Source organism: Leiobunum rupestre, chromosome 6 (genome assembly GCF_980474605.1).
Source record: "Leiobunum rupestre chromosome 6, qqLeiRupe1.1.hap1, whole genome shotgun sequence".
In the NCBI taxonomy this organism is placed as follows: domain Eukaryota; kingdom Metazoa; phylum Arthropoda; class Arachnida; order Opiliones; family Sclerosomatidae; genus Leiobunum; species Leiobunum rupestre.
The window spans coordinates 42,692,484-42,711,950 of record NC_143389.1 but is presented as its reverse complement, the minus strand read 5'-3'; the positions used below and the strand labels follow the sequence as shown (position 1 = coordinate 42,711,950).

Here is a 19,467-nt window from a genome sequence, read left to right as displayed (position 1 = left end):
TTAATGCGTCTGCTAGTAATTAGAATTTTTTCGTCTTGGTCCGCCATTTTGCCAAAAAATCTAAAAGGAACAAAATCGACAGATCAGTTTTGGGCGATCTCGGAGCGGGAAATGGAACACGCGAAACTTGATCGGAGCAGATCCGCGAGAACACAAATGTAATATAAAATTTTGATCAGAGTGATCTAGAGCGCTCGAGAGCAGTCAAATGGAAAACACAATGAATATCGCCATCTATGATTACTGGGAGTAAATAGCTGACGAACTTTCTCTACAAGAGCTGCGATGATGGTATCAGAGTAGAAACCTTTTGAAAAAGCATTTTGAAAATGTTTTTTTTCCACTTATCAAACCCACAAAATTTTTTCTAACTCAAAATGATTTTTGAACAACCCTGGCTTTTATTTTACTTCAATTGCCCATTTCTTTTACTCGAAACAAATATCAAGAAAGTTCCAAGCTTCATTTCACTGCCGAGTTAATATGTGAACTCAGATTATTAAAACAAGGTTTATGGCGTTTTAAGGGATCGACGAATAATGCCCTTAGTTTCGTAGCTTTGACTGTACTAAACGATATCCCCCCCTCCACTGACTAGCTTGGACGACACTGATCTTAAATTTTGTATCTCAGAAGGGAAACAATTAAACGAAATTGCGCGAGGAGGAATGACATTTTTAAGGTAGAGTTGGGAGTATGGTTAATAAGAGGTACCTAGGGAAAATACTTTCCATAAACAGTGATGTCAGGAGCACGACGACCTCTCCGGAGAATAATAAACGTCGTAACTTTGGATCAAGTCGGCCCCTGGACAACACGTCGCTAGTATTTAGCAGTTGGTCCAGAATAAATAAAGCCTCCTCCAACGGTGGTCCAACCCAAATTAAACGGCTGAACTCTTCCCTCAACTGCTTTGATATGCAGAAACTCGTAAATTAAGGGATTCTAAGGGAAGGACACGAGATAAAATTTTAACGGCGCGTAAAGGTCTATTGGAGAACGCAATTCCGTAACGTAGCCAATCCGCAACTTCCGCAAGTTTCGACATTTTGCGAGGGAAATCTTCAGCGGAAAAGGGGAAGAACGAGTTACGAAGTTACGCTATCTTTGTACCTTATAATCAGTTTATTGATCCGGAAAATTTAAACTCTGAGACGCGACAAATTTACTTTCGCGTAATTTTAACCCTTATAATTACTATAAACAAAACAGTTAAAGGGCTATTTTTGTCTATCTTTTACTTTGTATAGATGTAGGCGAGATAACAAAATTGGTGGAGAGGGGAGGGAGGGATTAAAATGAGTAAGGCAACGAAATTTAAAGGTGAAAAGAGTAACGGGTGGGTGGAGATCGTGTTTCTGTGACGCCATAGCCCGGCTCGTCTGGCTGTCGGCACTTGGAATGGCTATACCTCGAAGGGAGAAGAGGCTTTATCATATCAAGAAGGGGAGGGGAGGGGGCTAAAATAGGTAAAACGGCTCCGAAATGTCCAGGTACATACTCTGAGTCATAAACCCGGCAGCCGTGTAAGGTAGGGCTATCCCCAACCTTCGAGGTGGAGGGAAAACTCGGCTGAGAGCGCGGCTAGTAATAAATTGACGCGAACTTCACCCCTCTAGCAGCTTTTGTCCAAACATTCAATTGAAACTCACTGAAAGTACTAATACCGCCAGAAAAGAGAGAGAGAGGATTGGTGACTCTTTTGACGGGGCGCGATCTCAAAACACTATGCGTACTTATTAAGCTAGCTCGTATACTCTGTATATTCAGCGATTCTATATTGATTAAAAAAGGGCGACGATATGTCGGCTCCAGTTCGTCTGCTCTTCAGAGAGAGAGAGAGAGAGAGAGAGAGAGAGAGAGAGAGACGCAAAAAGCGGGAAACAGAAAACAGTGTTTCGCTTTTCACCTGCAAGTGGCCACTGCCGCGGAGTGGTCCGAGCTAACGGGACCCCTTCAAAGGTTATCTGAAAAAGAGAGGCAGAGAAGAAACGCATTTAATTGTTCTCGGCTCCCATTTTCTTCGACGTAAGAAAGTAGAGCGCTATCTGGCTATAATTGTATTAAAAATACATTAACGCGTGGCAGACGCTTTTAGCCCATTTCTTCGCGTTACCCCCGTAACAACTTTAGAAAACTTCGAGACTTTTTTTTCAAAATCGGAAGCAATAATATTTGGGTCAAAAGCGACTAAAGACTCGGCGACGTTCCAGAATACTTGACCCACTTCTCATAGGGCCGGAGTACGAAGAAGAGTGTCCAAAGATTTCGTCCATCCGAGCCAAGACCACCGGAAGATCTCGCCTCTACTCGGAAAGCGTACGGCCCACTTTGGGGACTTAAGTGGGCGATCGAGGAAGCGATGATTGGCGCTTTTTAAAAGAGTCCGAAGTAAAGAAAAGAGAGAGAGAGAGAGAGAGAGAGAGAGAGAGAGAGAGAGAGAGAGAGAGAGAGAGAGAGAGAGAGAGAGAGAGAGAGAGAAAGAGAGAGAGAGAAAGGGTTGGGAAAAGGCGATCCCTGCTAAAGTAGGGCTAATCAATGAAAAGCTACTACTGTCGGTACGGACTGGACTCGGCGATTTGCAATCGCGAATGAGACAACGGACGGGTTTGACCAAGGCACCGAGTGAGGGAACAGTCGGAGAGCGCGACTTTGAGAACTTTCGAATCGGATGGAAAAATGCGTCGTCGTTTGTAGTGACCATTCGGTTGGGACTAAAAAGCGACACGTTTAACAGTGTTTTCCCGAAACGGAAGAGACAAACGGAGGAAGGGAATAGCCTTAATTGGGACACTTTATCCCGGTGAAATTGTGTAATGTGCTATATGTGTTCCAGCGTACTGTGCTGCGCTTCTCTGAAAAAAAGTACCTCCAAGTCAAAGGTAAATACTGCTACGATATACTTTTAGTGGATTTTAAGTATCACACCGTTTTGCCAAAAGATGAGCTAGCTTTTACTTAAATTTATACCGCTATGGCTGCAATATTTTAAAAGAGTAGCAATGGCGTGAATGAACAAAATGCGAAATACATGATACATCATAAAAACTTAAAAGGTACAACGAGGTAGACGCAACTCGGACTATAAGCCGTCGCTCCATTTTCCCCGAATAAACAACCCGGCTAGTTCCGGAGTTAAAAGGGGGACTAAATAAACAGAGTGCTAGATAACGGGACCAAATCCTGATACGCTCCGAGTTTCCCACGTCGCTGGAAAGTTCACGTAGATACAAATGTACCACCAACTCTCTAAGCTATAACCGAACTATCCACGGAGCGGTGTTAATTTAGGAAAGTGGAGGCCACTTTAATATCCTCCTTGGTTTTCGGATCGCTAAATTAGCCGCCATTTCGAATGTTTACCCTTTCGTAAAGCCCTAACCTTGTAAAAACAAAAATGGGTCGGCATTTTCCAAAAGTCGGTAAATGGAAAATGGACACACACGCTAGCTGCCAGGGTTGAGGTAGAGAAACACGGTTGACCCTAATTTGGTTATAAAGCGACCCCAAAATCGGGGCCCCGTAAAGTCCCGCGGTTTCTCCCGCTACTCCTCCGTTTATCCGTCTCCATGGCAACCGGATTGAGCGGAGCCGCGGCGAAGAAAAAATTACCCGTGACGTCATCGTACCAGGGCGTGTATGTATAGGCAGTCATTTCGGCGTCGACCGACAGAGAGCGTCCCACTTCGCGCCAAATAGCGAAAGGCTCGGTTTTCGACTTCGAAAACTTCAGTAAAAAGCACTCTATGAAAAATGACCGAATTTTTTTTTTTAGAATCCGCTAAGTCTATTAACGATCAATCGAGAACTATTTATTTGTGAAAAAAAAATATCGGGTCGAAAGGGACTATCGACACCTTTTTTTTTCTTTCCCCAAAAGGAAGGAACAATTTAATGTCATTTACGGGTTAGGCTCGAAAGAATTTATGGCTCAGGCTTAATCTACTTTATTTTGGGCGCTCTGTCCATGAAGAAAATAAGAAGCAGAAAGGCGTGGCTCTATTTCGAATTTTTTAAGTCAAATTGATCAAAAGAAAACTTTGGTTCGCGTGCGCGTTTTATATTAACACATTTATTTTCGGGTCGCTATAATTAACAATGGAAAACCCCAAAAAGAATGGAACAATTAACCCGGTTTGCATTTACAGCCGTTTAGACAGAATAATATGGTCACCGAAATATAGAAATGGGAACGAAAATATATAAGGTTTTGTTATCGTAGACCACGTATTTTTAAAGGTCAAAATAACCTAAATCGGTTTAACAAGACATTTCTAACGTTGCTCGTTTATCAACTATTTTCTACAAACTATCTTGGACGTATCTATAGACCTATTCGCAAATTGCTTACAGGGAAACAACCATTTGAGCGAAGCCTTTAGAGGTTCGATTTTAATGCTTAAAATAAATAGTAGATGGCGCTTAAACATTTTGGCGGGAAGAGGATAAATACGGATTTATAATAAAAACCACGTGTAATTTTTTATATAAAAATTATAAACAAAAGTTCAACATAAATTCATCATTAAAATTAACCATAATTCAAACTGTTGCCATTGGTAACATTTCGGAAAGTTTAAAAATCAATAAATTATTTAATAAATAAAATTATTTACTGTTTAATTTTTAAAATAAAATAAAATAATTGGTATACCATAGACGATGATGATTAACTCAATAAAGTTATTTTGGTCCTAATGACTTAACAGTTGAATCATAATTTTCCATCAGCAAATAATGTATCAGAACTTGGGGCGGAGGTGGCGTCACTCGCTGTCACGAGTTCTCCCAATCAGACACTAGTTGCGTCTCATTCATTTCCTGGAAAGGAAACTGGTCAATAATCCGCCCTTTAAAAACCCGAGTAATTCAAAAATCGAAAAACAGGGCGGCCAGACTCGTTGTAAATAAAAAGACGGTAATTTTAGGCATAGCCAGTGAAGTCAAAAGTTAGATATTAAGAAAAAGGTACAAAGAAACGAGCTCTTAGACTAGTATCTACAAGTCGAGGTAGAAGTGATGATTTTACCTTAAACCATAAACTTTATTACCCCCCGCCGTAAAAATTTAAAACAATTTAGCTTGTCTCGCGTTGTCAGCCCTTTTTTGGAAGTTAAAAAATAACGTTACTGGCGTTAAATTCCCCTAGCGGCGGTAGTTCCAACTAGAAAATGGGAATTTTTTCCCCGACGAAGGGAAACCGGTACGTTCTTTCTCTTAAAAGATTCTTCGGTAATGGTACTGTTTCCTTCCATATTCATGAACGATTACCACCTTTGTGATGAATGTATTTCCGCCTCAGCAGCGCCTTCTAACTAAAGACAAGGCGAAAAGGGCCCCAAGCGCAGTTTCCAAGTGGAAACAAATCGCGCCCTCTCGCGAAAGCTCCGGGCGTTATCATGTTTTATGCATCGCCCTTTGCTCCGAGAGAATTTCCAATAAAAAGACCACCCAACTACCTATAAACGCCTTCTTGTATATTTAAATAACGCTGTTAGCGCGTGAACTTCGTGGCAGGACACCAAACAGCGCCTCCTATTGATAAATTGTTTCAAAATATTAGAACTAACTATTATATCATACAGTTGACCTAGAGAGGTAACGTTGTGTAAACTATTACCAAGAACGTATTTAGCTCCCTAGGAATCTTGAACGATAACATTGGCTCCTGTTGCCATGGTCTTCAGAATGGCCACACCCTAAAATCTACATACGGCGCCATCTCTATGTGGAAAAACTAAGATATTTTTTAATATTGAATGACCCAGTTTAAAATATGTATCACATTGTAATTTTTTTAAATGAATTATATTTGCTATGAAATAAGTGCATTTCCATACATAATAAATTTAAAAAAAATTAAAAATAAAGTTTTAGTTTGACGCTTTTAACGGATATTTTACGTATGGTAATGTAAATATAAACCGTTGCCTACGTTATTATTAAGGTCCGTGCACACCTCCCGACCAGATGTTTACATTTCCGTGACACGACGACTTGGTTTTTGATTCTGGTTCACGATAGGTGGCTCTGTGATATGGTACTAATATGAGGTTTTCACGAAGTTCATTTATTTAATGAAATATGGGTTCTCACGCCTATTTCTTGAGATCTATTAAACTTCTTAAAAGAAGCTAAAATTCTTGTAAATTACATCACAAATTCATTGAGAATTTATTTTTATTATTACGCAGGAATTAATACAATTAGAAGTTTATTTTAAATCAAGGAATTATAAATTTTAAAATTTTGTTCCTTGGTTATTTTGAATAGTTAATTTTTTTAAAAAAGACTGATACTTAATGGAGTTTTAAAATATTTTATTTATTTACAAATATTAGAAGCTTTCGGACCGTGGTCCTTCCTCAGCTAGTCAATTATACATTTTAAATTTATTTCACAATTTCTTTTTGCAAGGTTTTGATGTTACCCCTGGTGTCAAGTAATAAAATTCCAAATTATTTTTTTATTTTTTTTATTTAAAACCTCCCCATCCCTCCGTGTTTACCGACCCCCTATCTAAGTTTAACCCCCCTCTATCTTTAATATATACCGACTCCTTAAAGCACCTTTTATACCAATTTCCCTCCTGACACATAACCCTCGTTGAGTCCCAATCTATTTCGTGGGTTTTTTTGTTATTTATATGTACTGCTAAACCATTTTTTTGATCTCCTTTTTTGACACTGTACATATGTTCATTTCTTCGTTTTTTTGCTTGTCTTTTCGTTTGACCAATATATTTTTCATCACATTTGCATTTTATCTCATAAATTACTCCCGTTTTATCTAGTTCGTCTACTTTAGGTTTGTTTCTTATTAACTCTGATTTTAATAAATACCTCTGCGTATAAATTAGTTGGTTTAAAATGCTAAGGCAACGTCAACAACGGGTTAAATGTATCCCGTCAATAATGTGAACCAGATCGAGTCATTGTTAAATTGGATGTCCGAGGCCTGATTATTCGTGGCCTCGGTAGTCCAATGGTAGTGGCGTAGGGACGGTTACCCAAAGGTCGTAGGTTCGATTCGTGCCCGAGATGATATGATTTTCCTCAGTCACTCTGGTATGGAACAATACGCAGAGGTACTCCTTGATTTAAATGAAACTTCTAACATCACAAATTCGTTATAATGCAAATTTGTAAAGCCATATTATTTTTAGGGTCTCAACCGGTAATGGGAAACCAGGTGAAAGGTTATTGCCCTTTCCCCTTATTTTCTATTGGGCGATGAAAACCATGACCTTTCACCCGTTTTCCTACTGGTGGAAATAGTTTAACTCCCCTTAGTGGCTGCTCTTTTAAAAAGTGTTACTCAAAACACGTTATTCTCAGAGATCCGTATCATTAAGAGGCAAAGATATTCTAGTTTTGCAACCTCCAGATGGCGCTAGATTAAGCTTCTGTTTTTGAGAAAAATAAGGTTAGACCTCGACGCCGCGAAATTTTGACCGGTGACGGCGGCGGCCGACTTTTTTGTTGGAGGCGGCGTTGAATTTAACGAAAAATTTAACGGTGGTGCGGCGTTTATATGAAATTTAGTTTTTATTGAAGGACGTTTTAGAAATCCCTTTTCTCGGAGTTTAAGACGTTAAGAGTACAAATAAATACCAACAGACCTGATAAAGAAAGAACTACAATTGTTTGGAAGCTGCAAAGAGACTGATATCAACGGAAAATCTGGTAGCACTGATAAACATTATAATAAACCGTTGGCGGGGCGCCGAGAAAACATCGGCGTCGTCGGGGTCTAAATATGGTATACTTTCTCAGAGATCTCAATACGTTCTTCTTATAATTTGAATTTTGGGCGCTTACTTCCTATAAATTTTCCAGTTTTAATAGTAAACAAACCTATCAACACAGATTACTCGAATAGGAAAAGTTTGGTTAAGAATCAGGGCGCCAGGGGCGAGCTGCAATTTTGGCGCCCCCTAATATAATAATATGGACCAATTTTGGCGCCCCTATACCCTATCGCACGCACGGCGCCCCGGGCGCCCAGCTCTAGCTACGGCCCTGTTAAGAATGTATTTAGTTAGACTGAGGGATAATTAATAAAATAAGCCGATCCAGCGGTACGTTTCGAAATTTGAAATACGAAAATAAGTTTTGACATTTTTTATGCGTTCATTTAGTACGTTTTGAAAATACATTTTGAGGTTTTTAGACATATATTTAATACGTTTTGGTAATGCATGGGTATTGGTAATGATACTTCGTAGCTTTAACCATGGCTGTCAGGCGGGTATACTATTTTTATCTATAGGGAAAAGCATGAGTATTGGAATTGCATTTTCAATTAAGAAAAACGTCGAAAAATACTACCATAGATGGCGACGATTTATAAAATATTTTAACAATGCTACCAGATTTTCCGTTGATATCAATCTCTTTGCAGCTTTAACAAAAACGTAGTTTTTTCTTTATCACATTTCAATTATTACTTTGATAGTGCAAATAAAAGACAGTTTATTTTCTACGAAATTTCATATAAACGGCGCGCCACGCCGACGCCGCCGTTAAATTTTGGTTCTACGCCTCCGCCGACAAAAAAGTCGGCGCACGCCAATCGCGCAATAGGCATATTTCCACGGGGAAATACCGGGTACGCGGCAAAACAACTTTAATTAATTGAATTAATTTAATAATTAGGTATATCCGCTATATACAAGATACTACACTTTGATCTTAGCCAAAAGACCAGAGTTTCTTAATTCGGAGTTTCGTCACTGGCGCTTTTAATAGGAATATTTCCTCGGAGAAATATGGGGTACCCCAGCTAGTAAGCTTTCAAATTGCCAGTTTTCGATAGATGAAGTACTGTTGTTAATTTACCGGAAAAAATAAATTGCGGAAAATTTTCCGCAAATTGGAAAAATAAAAATTTTAACATAAATTACTTTTTAAGGGTTTTTAATGTTTTTAACTTTTTATCGATATAAAATGTCTAATAACAGTAAAAATACTACAAAACATTAATAGTATTACATTTTTAATCAGTTTAAAGCTAGTCTAGAGGTTTAGTTTTACTTTTAGATTCCAAAAAATGAGGCGAAAATGCCGCTTTATTTAAATTTGCAAACAATATAATAGACAAATCATGGGATGAAAACTTTTTTTATTTTTTTCGGAAAAATACGGAAAATTTTCTGGAAAAAAGGTCTTGGTCATTTTCCGCAGAAAATATTCCGACTTACAACACTAAGATGAAGTAAACAAAACTAACTGGTACGAAATGTTTTAGAATGAACCTTTCCTCCCTTCCATATGAAGAGGGGATGAATAGAGGGCTGAGGGTGGGGGTCGGGTAAAATTAGCACGCCTTTCAGTGGCTAGGGGAAGCCGCGACGCGAGAGAATGTCGCCGGTTGCCATAGTGATTCCGGAAGAATCGCGCGTAAAAAGACTACGCGTCGGCCGGCGTTAGCGGCTCTGCTTTTTTCGCTCTCTAACCTCTGCCTTCCCGCCGGAGCCTACGCTATAACGCGTGGCAGGCCTAGAAGAGGTCACGGAATCTCGCGTGACCCCTTTCTCGGGGAACGTCGTGATTGATGACGAAATGCTTATGGTGGCGCCATCTCTCGAGAAACTAATCAATCACGGTGAGCGCCGCCGCTAAGGATTATCTTTCGCGTTGTACAGAGCCGCGAGTCTGCTTGTGGCGGAGGGATATATAACACCCGTGTCCGCCATTGTATATTATTCAAAAACTAGATCGAGGTGGGCAGCCCTGTCGTAACTACTTAGGTAAAAAATGCGCCCCCGAAAACCGAGAGAGAGTGGTTCACCAGAAAGATCGCTCAATAAAACCAAGACTTTTCTTACGCAGCCGGATACCGCAACCATCGAGATACTGGCAGCTTCCATAAACAAAAGAATCCATACTTACCCAAACTTTACAACCTAAATATATAGTATACATAGCTCCAGCTATTTGTATATTATTAAGTTGGTCAAATTTAGGTTACGTAACAAATTGATTTAAAAAGTTTAATCACTTTAAATAAATTGGCTCCAAAATCAAGGATTTCTTCGCAATTTTATTTCACGTATTATTTAGAATCCAGAACGGATTCAAGCAACTGATAACAAATAAACAGGTATCCCCATGTTTCCTTGAATTTTATGGGCGGGGCTTAATTGATCGTAGTCGCCCTCTGGGGGACAATAATACTACTATATTTACAAACAGTCAAAAGAATTATATTGTAAATTAATATAACTTATAAATTTCAATATTTATAATTAAAAATTATAACTACTGTATTTCAAATTAATATAATTTATAAATTTCAATATTTATAATTAAAAATTATAACTACTGTATTTCAAATTAATATAATTTATAAATTTCAATATTTATAATTAAAAATTATAACTAATATATTTCAAATGAATATAATTTATAAATTTCAATATTTATAATTAAAAATTATAACTAATATATTTCAAATGAATATAATTTATAAATTTCAATATTTATAATTAAAAATCATAACTAATATATTTCAAATTAATATAATTTATAAATTTCAATATTTATAATTAAAAATCATAACTAATATATTTCAAATTAATATAATTTATAAATTTCAATATTTATAATTAAAAATTATAACTAATATATTTAAAATTAATATAATTTATAAATTTCAATATTTTTAATTAAAAATCATATCTAATGTATTTCAAATGAACTATTTTTAATGTAAATCATTATATTTAAGAAATGCTTAATTATATAACACTTAAATTACACTTTTTAACTTTGAAATTATTTAATATATATGAATACATCCATTCAACATTTTACAAAGGCATTTGTAATTCCGTTTTAGTCAACAGAGGACGCCACGAAATGTTCAGTAGTCGGGGAACAAAAAATAAGTAGTAGATCACGTCACCACACACAAATGCTACGTTGGTTTCTTCCGAGTTATTATAACACGACGTTAGAAAGGTGAAAAGTCGGTTACGGTTCAGAAATTTCACGTACAATTCCAACATTCAAGAACAGTGACAAGTTAAATATTGGGAAGGAAACGCGATAAAAAGACTGAATTCCGAAACATCAACGACGCTGCTAAGGGCCCTATCTCTCTAATCATCGAGACTGCCTTTCTTAAATCGTTCATTCTAGGATATCAACGACTTTCACAGAAATAAAAACAGCGCGCCCAAAAACCGCCGACATTTTTGTTGGTTCCGGTTTTCGATCTATTTATTGAACAAACGAGTACCTTTTTTCGGGGTACCCCTCGATTGTTGGGATGGCACAGATCCATCTTTTAGGTACATTTTCTTTAGTGACTCCCCCTCATTGGAAACAAGATTATCAAGCGAGGCGCGTGGAGATATTCACCAAGCATCAGCCAGTGTTTATCGGACGCGATGATCTCTCTTTCCAAAACAGGGAAGATCCGGATAATATTAATCACATCTCAAGGATTTATCTTTCGGGGATGGATGATGGTGTAGCCTTTCTTGGATAGTAGCGACCAGAGCGCCACCGCGCCTCGACGGATAATTTTGGTAACGCGGAAAAGCAGCAACGCGATTTATTTCTCGGGGAAGCGGAATTAGGTTCTACGGTTATAGTCGGAACTACGGTCTATCTAGCGCCGGGAAATGTTCGACGAATTTCTAGCCTTTCTTAGTATTGTCAACTAAGCCTCGAATCTACTATACACAAAATAGAACTACACTATCAAGTATCTTTTTCTATAGCCAAAAGGATATTTATCACGCAGTCTATATTACCGTGTTTCCAGAATTTTGCATTCGCGTACTATACGCGTGGTCATTTATAATTCAACACTTATTGAAATTGAATAAACGAACTTACGTAGAAAGTAGACTTCTTGAAGACTAAATTGATGAACTGTACAGAGTTATGATACGTTTCGGGAAATAAATTCTGATAAAAATCAATCTTTGGGAAAAATCTACCGCCAATGAAATATTTCTGTCAAACTAAGCAGTTGATATATCAATAAAATTCCGTTTGCAAAAACGATTTGACGCCAAGGAGGGATTCGGAAAAGGTTGCTATAAATACCCCGGCTTGGTCTGGTATCGAATTTTATCGCAATTTAGTGAAAATGGGAGCAAAAAATAGCGCTAGTAGGTCGTGACATCTCGCCAGGGGATGTCGCTTAAAAGTATCAAATACTAATGACCGAGTATATACGTACATTTCCTCCTTAATGCCGTCTGCTATCCTCTGGAAAATAGCGAAACGTCAATAACGTCTGCAGTGAGTGCAGACTACATGGCGCCGTCTGGGCATTCTCACTTCGCCCACGATCATTGTTGCACTGTTTGACTGTACGGAACTTGTCTCGGGGCTTTCAGCCATTCGGGCGCTGATAACAGCTACGTACCAAGATCTATTTTACTAATAGATTTCGTAGCTTCTTATCTTCTTCTTTGGTCTATTTAAGTAAACAACCCAAAAGGAACGCGAGGTATAAAATAATTTTCAGTTGTTCGCTATAGGCTTCGTGCGTAGTTTAAATTTTGGTCATAAGTATCGCCGCCTACCGACCGAGTTTTAAATTGAAGGGCTTGCCACCACCCTCCTACGCGTTGTAACCCGGCCACCTGAATTAAGGGCTTCAAAAGTCGCATGATGACTTAGGCCTAAGGTGGTGCCTTGGGTATTAGACTAGCTGATTATTATTATTATATGATATATGATATATGAAAGCTGACTGCTCGTTCAAAATTGTATCTGCGCAATAGCTGAAAGTTCAACCGAAAATCAAAAGTCGTCTGTTATTTTTTCTCATATTTAGTTGATGGATATTAAGGCAGATGGCGCTATATTTCCTAAGCTCAAAGAATATACGAATAATTTAAATAACTTTCATTACTTTCTCTCTACAAATTCCGACTTGTTTGCTATTTAAGACGACAGAAAATAGGATGCGTCAATGATAAATATCATAAGTGTATAATATTGGTACATAAGTGTGACACTTCATATTCTTCACATGCAAAAGTGAAGTGGTCCGTCGCCGTTTTCCCAAAAGTGACAAACTTATGGAAAATATTATAGACTTATGTAAATACGTATTAAATATTTGGCTCAATACCAATATTACAAGAAATATCAACATTACGACAAATATCAACACAAACTGAAACTTATACCCAAGAGTGCCGGCGGCGAATATTAGTTAGAAACTTCCGATAAATTTACGCTTAAAATATTTGAAAATGAGCTGGGTTAGTTTATAGTTTATAAACTGAGTTTTATTTCGTAAACTCGAAACTATTTTCACTTCGATATTTTACCATAAGAAATAATAAAATAAAGAAACTGAAATATATCTAAAATTAAAAAAAATTGCGTTTGCTAGGTTTTCCCATATCGTTTCTAATCTTTCCCAAAGTTAGCTATTCCGAGATTCGGAGGAAAAAACAGGCAGAAAGTAAAACTTTCGGTGAAAGATATTTCTTCTTTCTGAGATATCATTTCTCCCTAGAAAGAGCGATATTTAAGTCAGATAAAAAAGTAATTTTTGCATCTCGGTCTGCCGGCACGAAATTAAGCCAAGACACTAGAGGCAGAAAGAGAAACTATCTCCAGCGGTGATAAGTTGGATAAACTATACGGAAACTCCACCAGCTCCGAAACGCGAAACATCGGATCTTTATCGTTCTCGGAGAGAGAGAAAACGCGTTCTTTCCTTATTTACGCGTAATTAGCGCGAGCGCCTCTCCGGGGAGTGGCGCTCTCTAGCGGCGGCAGTCGGAATTACGCGATAAACAAGATGAAAAGTAAAGATAAGTAGGAACGCGAGAGAGAAAGACGGATAGAAATGAGAGTGGAAAAGAGAAATGTTTTAACGTGGAAAGGAGTCGAAATTCTTCTCCGAATTCCTGAAAGGGTTTCCGATTGCGCGGCGAGACATTAGCCATCGTACAATACGCTCCCGCTGTCGCGATCTCGCAGACACGCCAAATAATGGCTAAATCCCCGGCAAGGATCCCTTTATCACGATTATCGCGTCATTTAAGCTAATATTTGGGCCCCATTAAAGCCGCCAGAGCATTCGTTACGCAAATAAGGCAGATACTAGGCGCCAGATAGTATGCAAATATTACGAGCGCCCAAGTTTTCATTATAGCCGGGAACAAGATTTACCCGACTGCTTTTGTAGTTACGACAGATTGAAAGCGTCGATTTCCAGGGGGATTTTCTTAAACAAACAAAGGTTCATTTTAGATATTTTAATGAAATATTCCGAAAGTCGTTCGCGTCAAAAGAGATTTGTTAGGCTTATAAAGCTTTACACCGTTGTTGAACTATGTCAATACAATCGGCTCAATGGCTTAAAAACTGAAACCTCGCTGTTGAGCGATATCAAGCTTACGTTATTAGATTGGTTAGATCCCTTTTGGGTATATCTAACAAGCTAACGCGTTAATCTTCGACAGATTAACGGCTCTGCTCATTCCGTGGACGGTGGCGACTGCAAAGAGGACAAAGGCGCCTGGCACAGGACGCAAAAGCCGCAAGTGGTCTTGAAGCAGCTACGCAGCTTGAAGCACCTTCGTCCCCTGCCCGCTACACCGAAATCCAGACCCAACAGCATGGCTGAAGTACCGGACAAAGCCGTCCAGAAGGTCCGAATCGCTATTATTACTTTTAATTTAAAAATTCTAATCTTTATTGATCCTGTGTTTTCATTTTCACGACTGTCCATTAGAAGATTGAAAAACTTTTGGATGAAAACCTGTACGAAGACGTGAGGAACGCCAATTTAGCCCCGGAAGAAGGTCGAAGGGCTCCAACTGGAACCCCGCAAGACCTTCTGGAGGAATGGGTCCGAGGTTTGAGAATGGACTGCGAGGCCAACGGGGAGGACGACGAAGACTCAACCTCCTTCAGCGACATGTCTACGCAAACGGAGTGGACAACGGGATGGGAACCACCACCCGAACAAAAGAAACCCGAGAAGTCCAGGTATCCGTATTTTCACCTAAAATTAGTACCGGATTTACCGAAGGCCAGGCTCAAGGCAGATTTTGGTGGCGCGTGGAAAGCGTAAAAACGCAAAACGGGTTGAGGTTAACGGTAATAGTTAGTGTAGGGAGCTGTTGGCTCGCGTGGCTTGCTACCACCCTCCTACGCATTGTAACCCGGCCACTTGAATTAAAGGCTTTAAAAGTCTAGGGTGGTGCCTTGGGTATTAGCCTAGCTGATTTTTTTAACGATAATAATGTTTTTTTCAAGTAATAAAGCAACAAGCCTGATATGTTTTTCTCTTAAACCGAACACGTGAAAAATCCATTGGTTTCATCAGTGGTGGGGGCCCATAAGCTTGTGCCTAGTATGCCTAGTCCTTAATCCAGCACTGCCAAAACAAATTATGGCTTAGTCACGCACGCAGAGAGGTTGTGTAGGTCACAATATCACTCCTTTCATCCCAGATTGGATTTATCCAATGACCCGAATATTTTAGTTACGTTAATTCTAAAATTGAAAAGTTTTTAAGCCTAACGCGCATTCAAAATACATTAAAAACCAATTTGTTTTCTTTTGGTATTTTCAGTAAACGATCATCGACGGACGTGATGGATAACATTTACGACATCCCGCAAACCAGATTAACGGTAAGCCGACTCTTTTTCAGCCAGCCGAAATTTGGGTAGAGGGCCAAACTATACGCTATAGACAGACGCAAGTAACCCAAACAACGTTCGCATCTTCGAGGTTTCTATCGACTTCCGATACTTTACCCAACACACCCTCGAATTTATTTTTGTTCTCGCGGAGCTCAAGGGAGCGACCTGATCCTCGCATTTCTAAAAGCTTTTCTCCATTTCCAAGACTGCCCCGTGACAGAGTTTCTACATCAACAAACTTTTATTTGGAGATACTGGAGGAAAATACTCCTTATTTTCAAAACAATTCTCTTCAAAATCTATCGATGTTGTTCCGTTAAAAAGTAACAAAAAAAGGGCTCGTGAAAATATAACTAAATAACAGCTCAAAATATTTTTTGACAAAAATAATCCTGTAGCCTATACTAGAAGTGAAATTACACCCAAATAGTTGGTATATAAAATTCCTCGCGGTTCAGCGAGCAGACTGAACCCTCAGGCCGCCTTTCAGGGTTGATACTCGATACGGATATAAGCTCCCGCGTACCCAGTGGCTAAGAAAATCACTTCCGGGCTAGATTAAACTAACCGGAAGCAGCTAGGGGAGAATCCCGCCGTTTTTACGACTAACGAATGTTCGCGGATGGAAAACTTCTTTTAATGCTTCCGGAATATTTTTTCCCCCTCCCCATCCAGCCAGCCAGTCATACAGGAGGCCGAAAAAAAAATCGGTTATCTTTCGTCGCGCGAGCTACTTGTATTTCTCCGTTTGGTCACCCCGCGGAATCCCCCCTTCTCGCGACCTCTAACAAATTGACCGAAAAGCCCAAGTCACGAGACATTTGAAAACGCGCCCGGGCTTCGGCGTGTCTGATTTGGCGCGAGACAGGCGCGTGGTGAGGGAGAGAGAGAGAGAGAGAGAGAGATATGAGGTTCGGGAGCATCTTTTCGCACGTGCCTCGGAGCGATGTACCGGAGCCCCGTCTTTTGATGGATGTCGGAGTGACTCTAGACGGACGCGCGTCCCCCCCTCTCCTATCCGCAGCCCGGGGAATTAGTAGAAGCGAGCTGGACAACAAGATTTAAGGGCTGATGGTTTTCTGGAAATTTAAGGGACTTCTCTTTCCAGCGTCTGGGAGAAAGTAGATGGCCTGTGCCATCATGCATGGAGACTGCTGTAGCTGAGGGAGATCTAGACTGTCGTTGTAATATCGTATCTACGGGGAGGGGGATAAGAGGAGGACCCTGAAGGGGGAGGGAGTGAGTGTATAATCTTCCTGAGGGGACGATATACGGCCGACTTTTCGAAAGCTGTAATGATCTTAGCTACTTTATTTTCTCTTAAAATATAAAAGTTGGCTGTCTTAAAGTGGATTTTCAAGTTGGGCACTCGAACTCCATGTGCCTTCGCGAAAGGCATATGTCGCTTTTTGTCATTTTGATTTTGGAGACAAGGTATATCCGGAAGTAGCAAGGGGGAGAGAGGGAATTTGTAAAAAGCAATATGTTGAGTCTTCTTCGCCCATAGTGCTTTTTTCTTTTTATATCATATTTCAACCTTGAGAATATCAATTTCTTAGAATAAACAAAAAGGGGAAATTTTTTATTGGAAAGTATCTAATTTCGTAATAATTCAGTAATTTAATTTCCACCCATCGTATCTTCCCGTATAGAAAGAAGAGGTTCAAATTTTGGAAAGTCGTCTCAATTGGTTAGGAAGTCAAATTCACGGTAGAAGGGCTCAGTATCAAAGAGTTCTGGGTGACAGAAGATCGGTGACAATGCCCAATTCGAGAACCAGTAGCAAGAGGTCGACAGTTCGGTCCATGACCGCTCGAAGCGACGACATCGCTCTGGCAGAGTTTCGAAGGGAACTGGCCAAAGTGGCCATCATGAACCGGGAACGCGAAGAGCGCCTGCGACGAAAGCAAAGACAGAGACAAAGTTATTTGGAGGAAGAGGAAAAGATCCTCAACGACTTGGACGCGCCCCACGGCCCCAGCTCCGACAGCACGTCGGACAACAACCCTTCCTTTCGAGAAGAGGAACTCGGTGAAGCCGGGGCAGTGGCCGCGGAGGAACGACCCTCCAGAGGGGCGCAGATACCAGAGCCGTCTTCCAAGCGGTCTTCCGGTACCTGCAGTTGCTCCAATAGCAGTTGTTCCTGTTCCTGTTGCAGCGACGCCTGGTGGCTCAACCAAAACGAACCCGCCTCCGCCACCACCCGCGATAATCCTTCCAAAGGCGCCCTGTCCACCGTCGAAGAGAACGAAGGCGACGCGGGGGTACCGCGGGGCCAGAGACCGGAACCGGAAGGAGAAGAAATGAAGATGGACGAGTCCTCCACCTCCAGCATCTCATCCGGGTACATGGAAGAGTGGAGGGAAGAAGGCAGGAGAAAGACCCGAGCTATGACGATGACTTCCACCACCACCTCTTCGTCGGCCGGAGGCGCTACGACGGGATGGTCTTCGTACAAACCCGAATCCGACGAGTGGGTCTTCGTGGTTTCCTCCAGCTTATCCTCGGCTCCGGAACCAGAAATTTGGCTGGCCAAAGAAGGCGTAGGAGTGGTACGAGGGAAAATTGAAACCATCGCCGAGGAAGAGCTCAAAAGAGGAATAAAGAAGGACGACTCCTTGGGTTACGGCACTCTACCACCGTCCGAGAGCGACTTGGTTCTACGGAAAGCGGAAATGATTAAACAAAACGAAAAGAACGATGAGAAAAACAAGAATAAGAGCAATAACAAGGACGTCGAAGAAACGGTCATCATCAAAGCCGAGAAGAAGAAGCGTGGCATCGCCTACTTCCGGAAGAAAATCTCGAAAAAGGACAAAGAAGACAAGAAAAAAAAGAAAGAACCCCTCGCGACGACGGATAATGAGAAAATTAAAGAACTAGATGAAAACGCGATCGAAGCGCCCCCGTCTCCGGCGCCGCAACCTGCCACGGCGCATCAGGGTAAAGGCAAAGTGGCGGCGGAAGTGGCCCGAATTAACGAAAACGCCAAAAGGGAAGTACAAACTTTTTTGGAGCCCATCAACCTCGCCCGACTCAAGAACGAAAATCGTCCCCGCGTAAGTTCCGCGATCATCCGAGAGCGAACGTCCAGCTTGGGTAGAAATTTCGGACGCCGTCCATCTATGGGCAAATACGAACCCAGGATACTTCCGGATAGAGCGGCCATGACGTCGCCGGAAGTAACTCCCAAACGATCCGCCCGCAAGCAGCAAATGATGAGGGAACGAGCCATGCAAATCGAGGTGGAACGCAGCCAATTAACGACCGACGAGGAGGACGACGAGGAACTCAACCTGGACCCGGAAGAATCCTGGATGGCCAAGGTCAGGGGCCACATCAGGAGGAGACGAAGAAGCCGGACATTCAGCGGCGAGAGGAGAAGAGTGGCCTCCTTCGCCCCTCAAACGCCGGGCATTGGTCAATTGTTGATGGTCCAGGCCGAGTTTGGCCAAACATCTCAACTAGTCAGGGACAATATACATATAACTGCCGTTTAAAGATTAGTCGCTACCTTTCAAATAAACGATAAATAAAAATCTAATAATAACTAAATATATATATTTTATGAAAAATCCTAGAAAAACACCGATATTTTCGGGATTTCAAAAAGTAATACAATCTACTTCCGGTACGAAGTCACTAATTTTTAAAAACAAAAAAGGACTTTAAAAGAATTAAAAAGGGGACTTCTAAATTATATCTCTCGCCTTAATGTAATGAAATTAAGCGCCGCTTCGATAGAGTGCATTCGCGAATACCGCATATATTATATTCATATAAGCCTTTATTATATTCACTATGCAATATTATCCACGGCGGTACGT

General features: G+C 40.5%; 1 protein-coding gene across 1 annotated transcript; it reads left to right on the top strand.

Annotated features, from left to right (window-relative positions):
• Positions 1-2,736: 2,736 nt before the first annotated feature.
• Positions 2,737-19,266, top strand: LOC149941034 (uncharacterized). Its single transcript, XM_090178112.1, has 5 exons — positions 2,737-2,882; positions 14,450-14,638; positions 14,722-14,978; positions 15,568-15,628; positions 17,293-19,266. The coding sequence occupies exons 1-5, from the start codon at positions 2,817-2,819 to the stop codon at positions 19,138-19,140; spliced, it is 2,421 nt and encodes an 806-aa protein (XP_090034238.1). The 5' UTR covers positions 2,737-2,816; the 3' UTR covers positions 19,141-19,266.
• Positions 19,267-19,467: the final 201 nt, after the last annotated feature.

Bases quoted from the DNA above. Each gene is read 5' to 3' on its own strand.
- LOC149941034 (XM_090178112.1), top strand. From the start codon at position 2,817: ATGTGCTATATGTGTTCCAGCGTACTGTGCTGCGCTTCTCTGAAAAAA. The intron at 14,639-14,721 runs GTCCGAATCGCT...ACTGTCCATTAG, and splicing joins CGGACAAAGCCGTCCAGAAG to AAGATTGAAAAACTTTTGGA. The intron at 14,979-15,567 runs GTATCCGTATTT...TGGTATTTTCAG, and splicing joins AAGAAACCCGAGAAGTCCAG to TAAACGATCATCGACGGACG.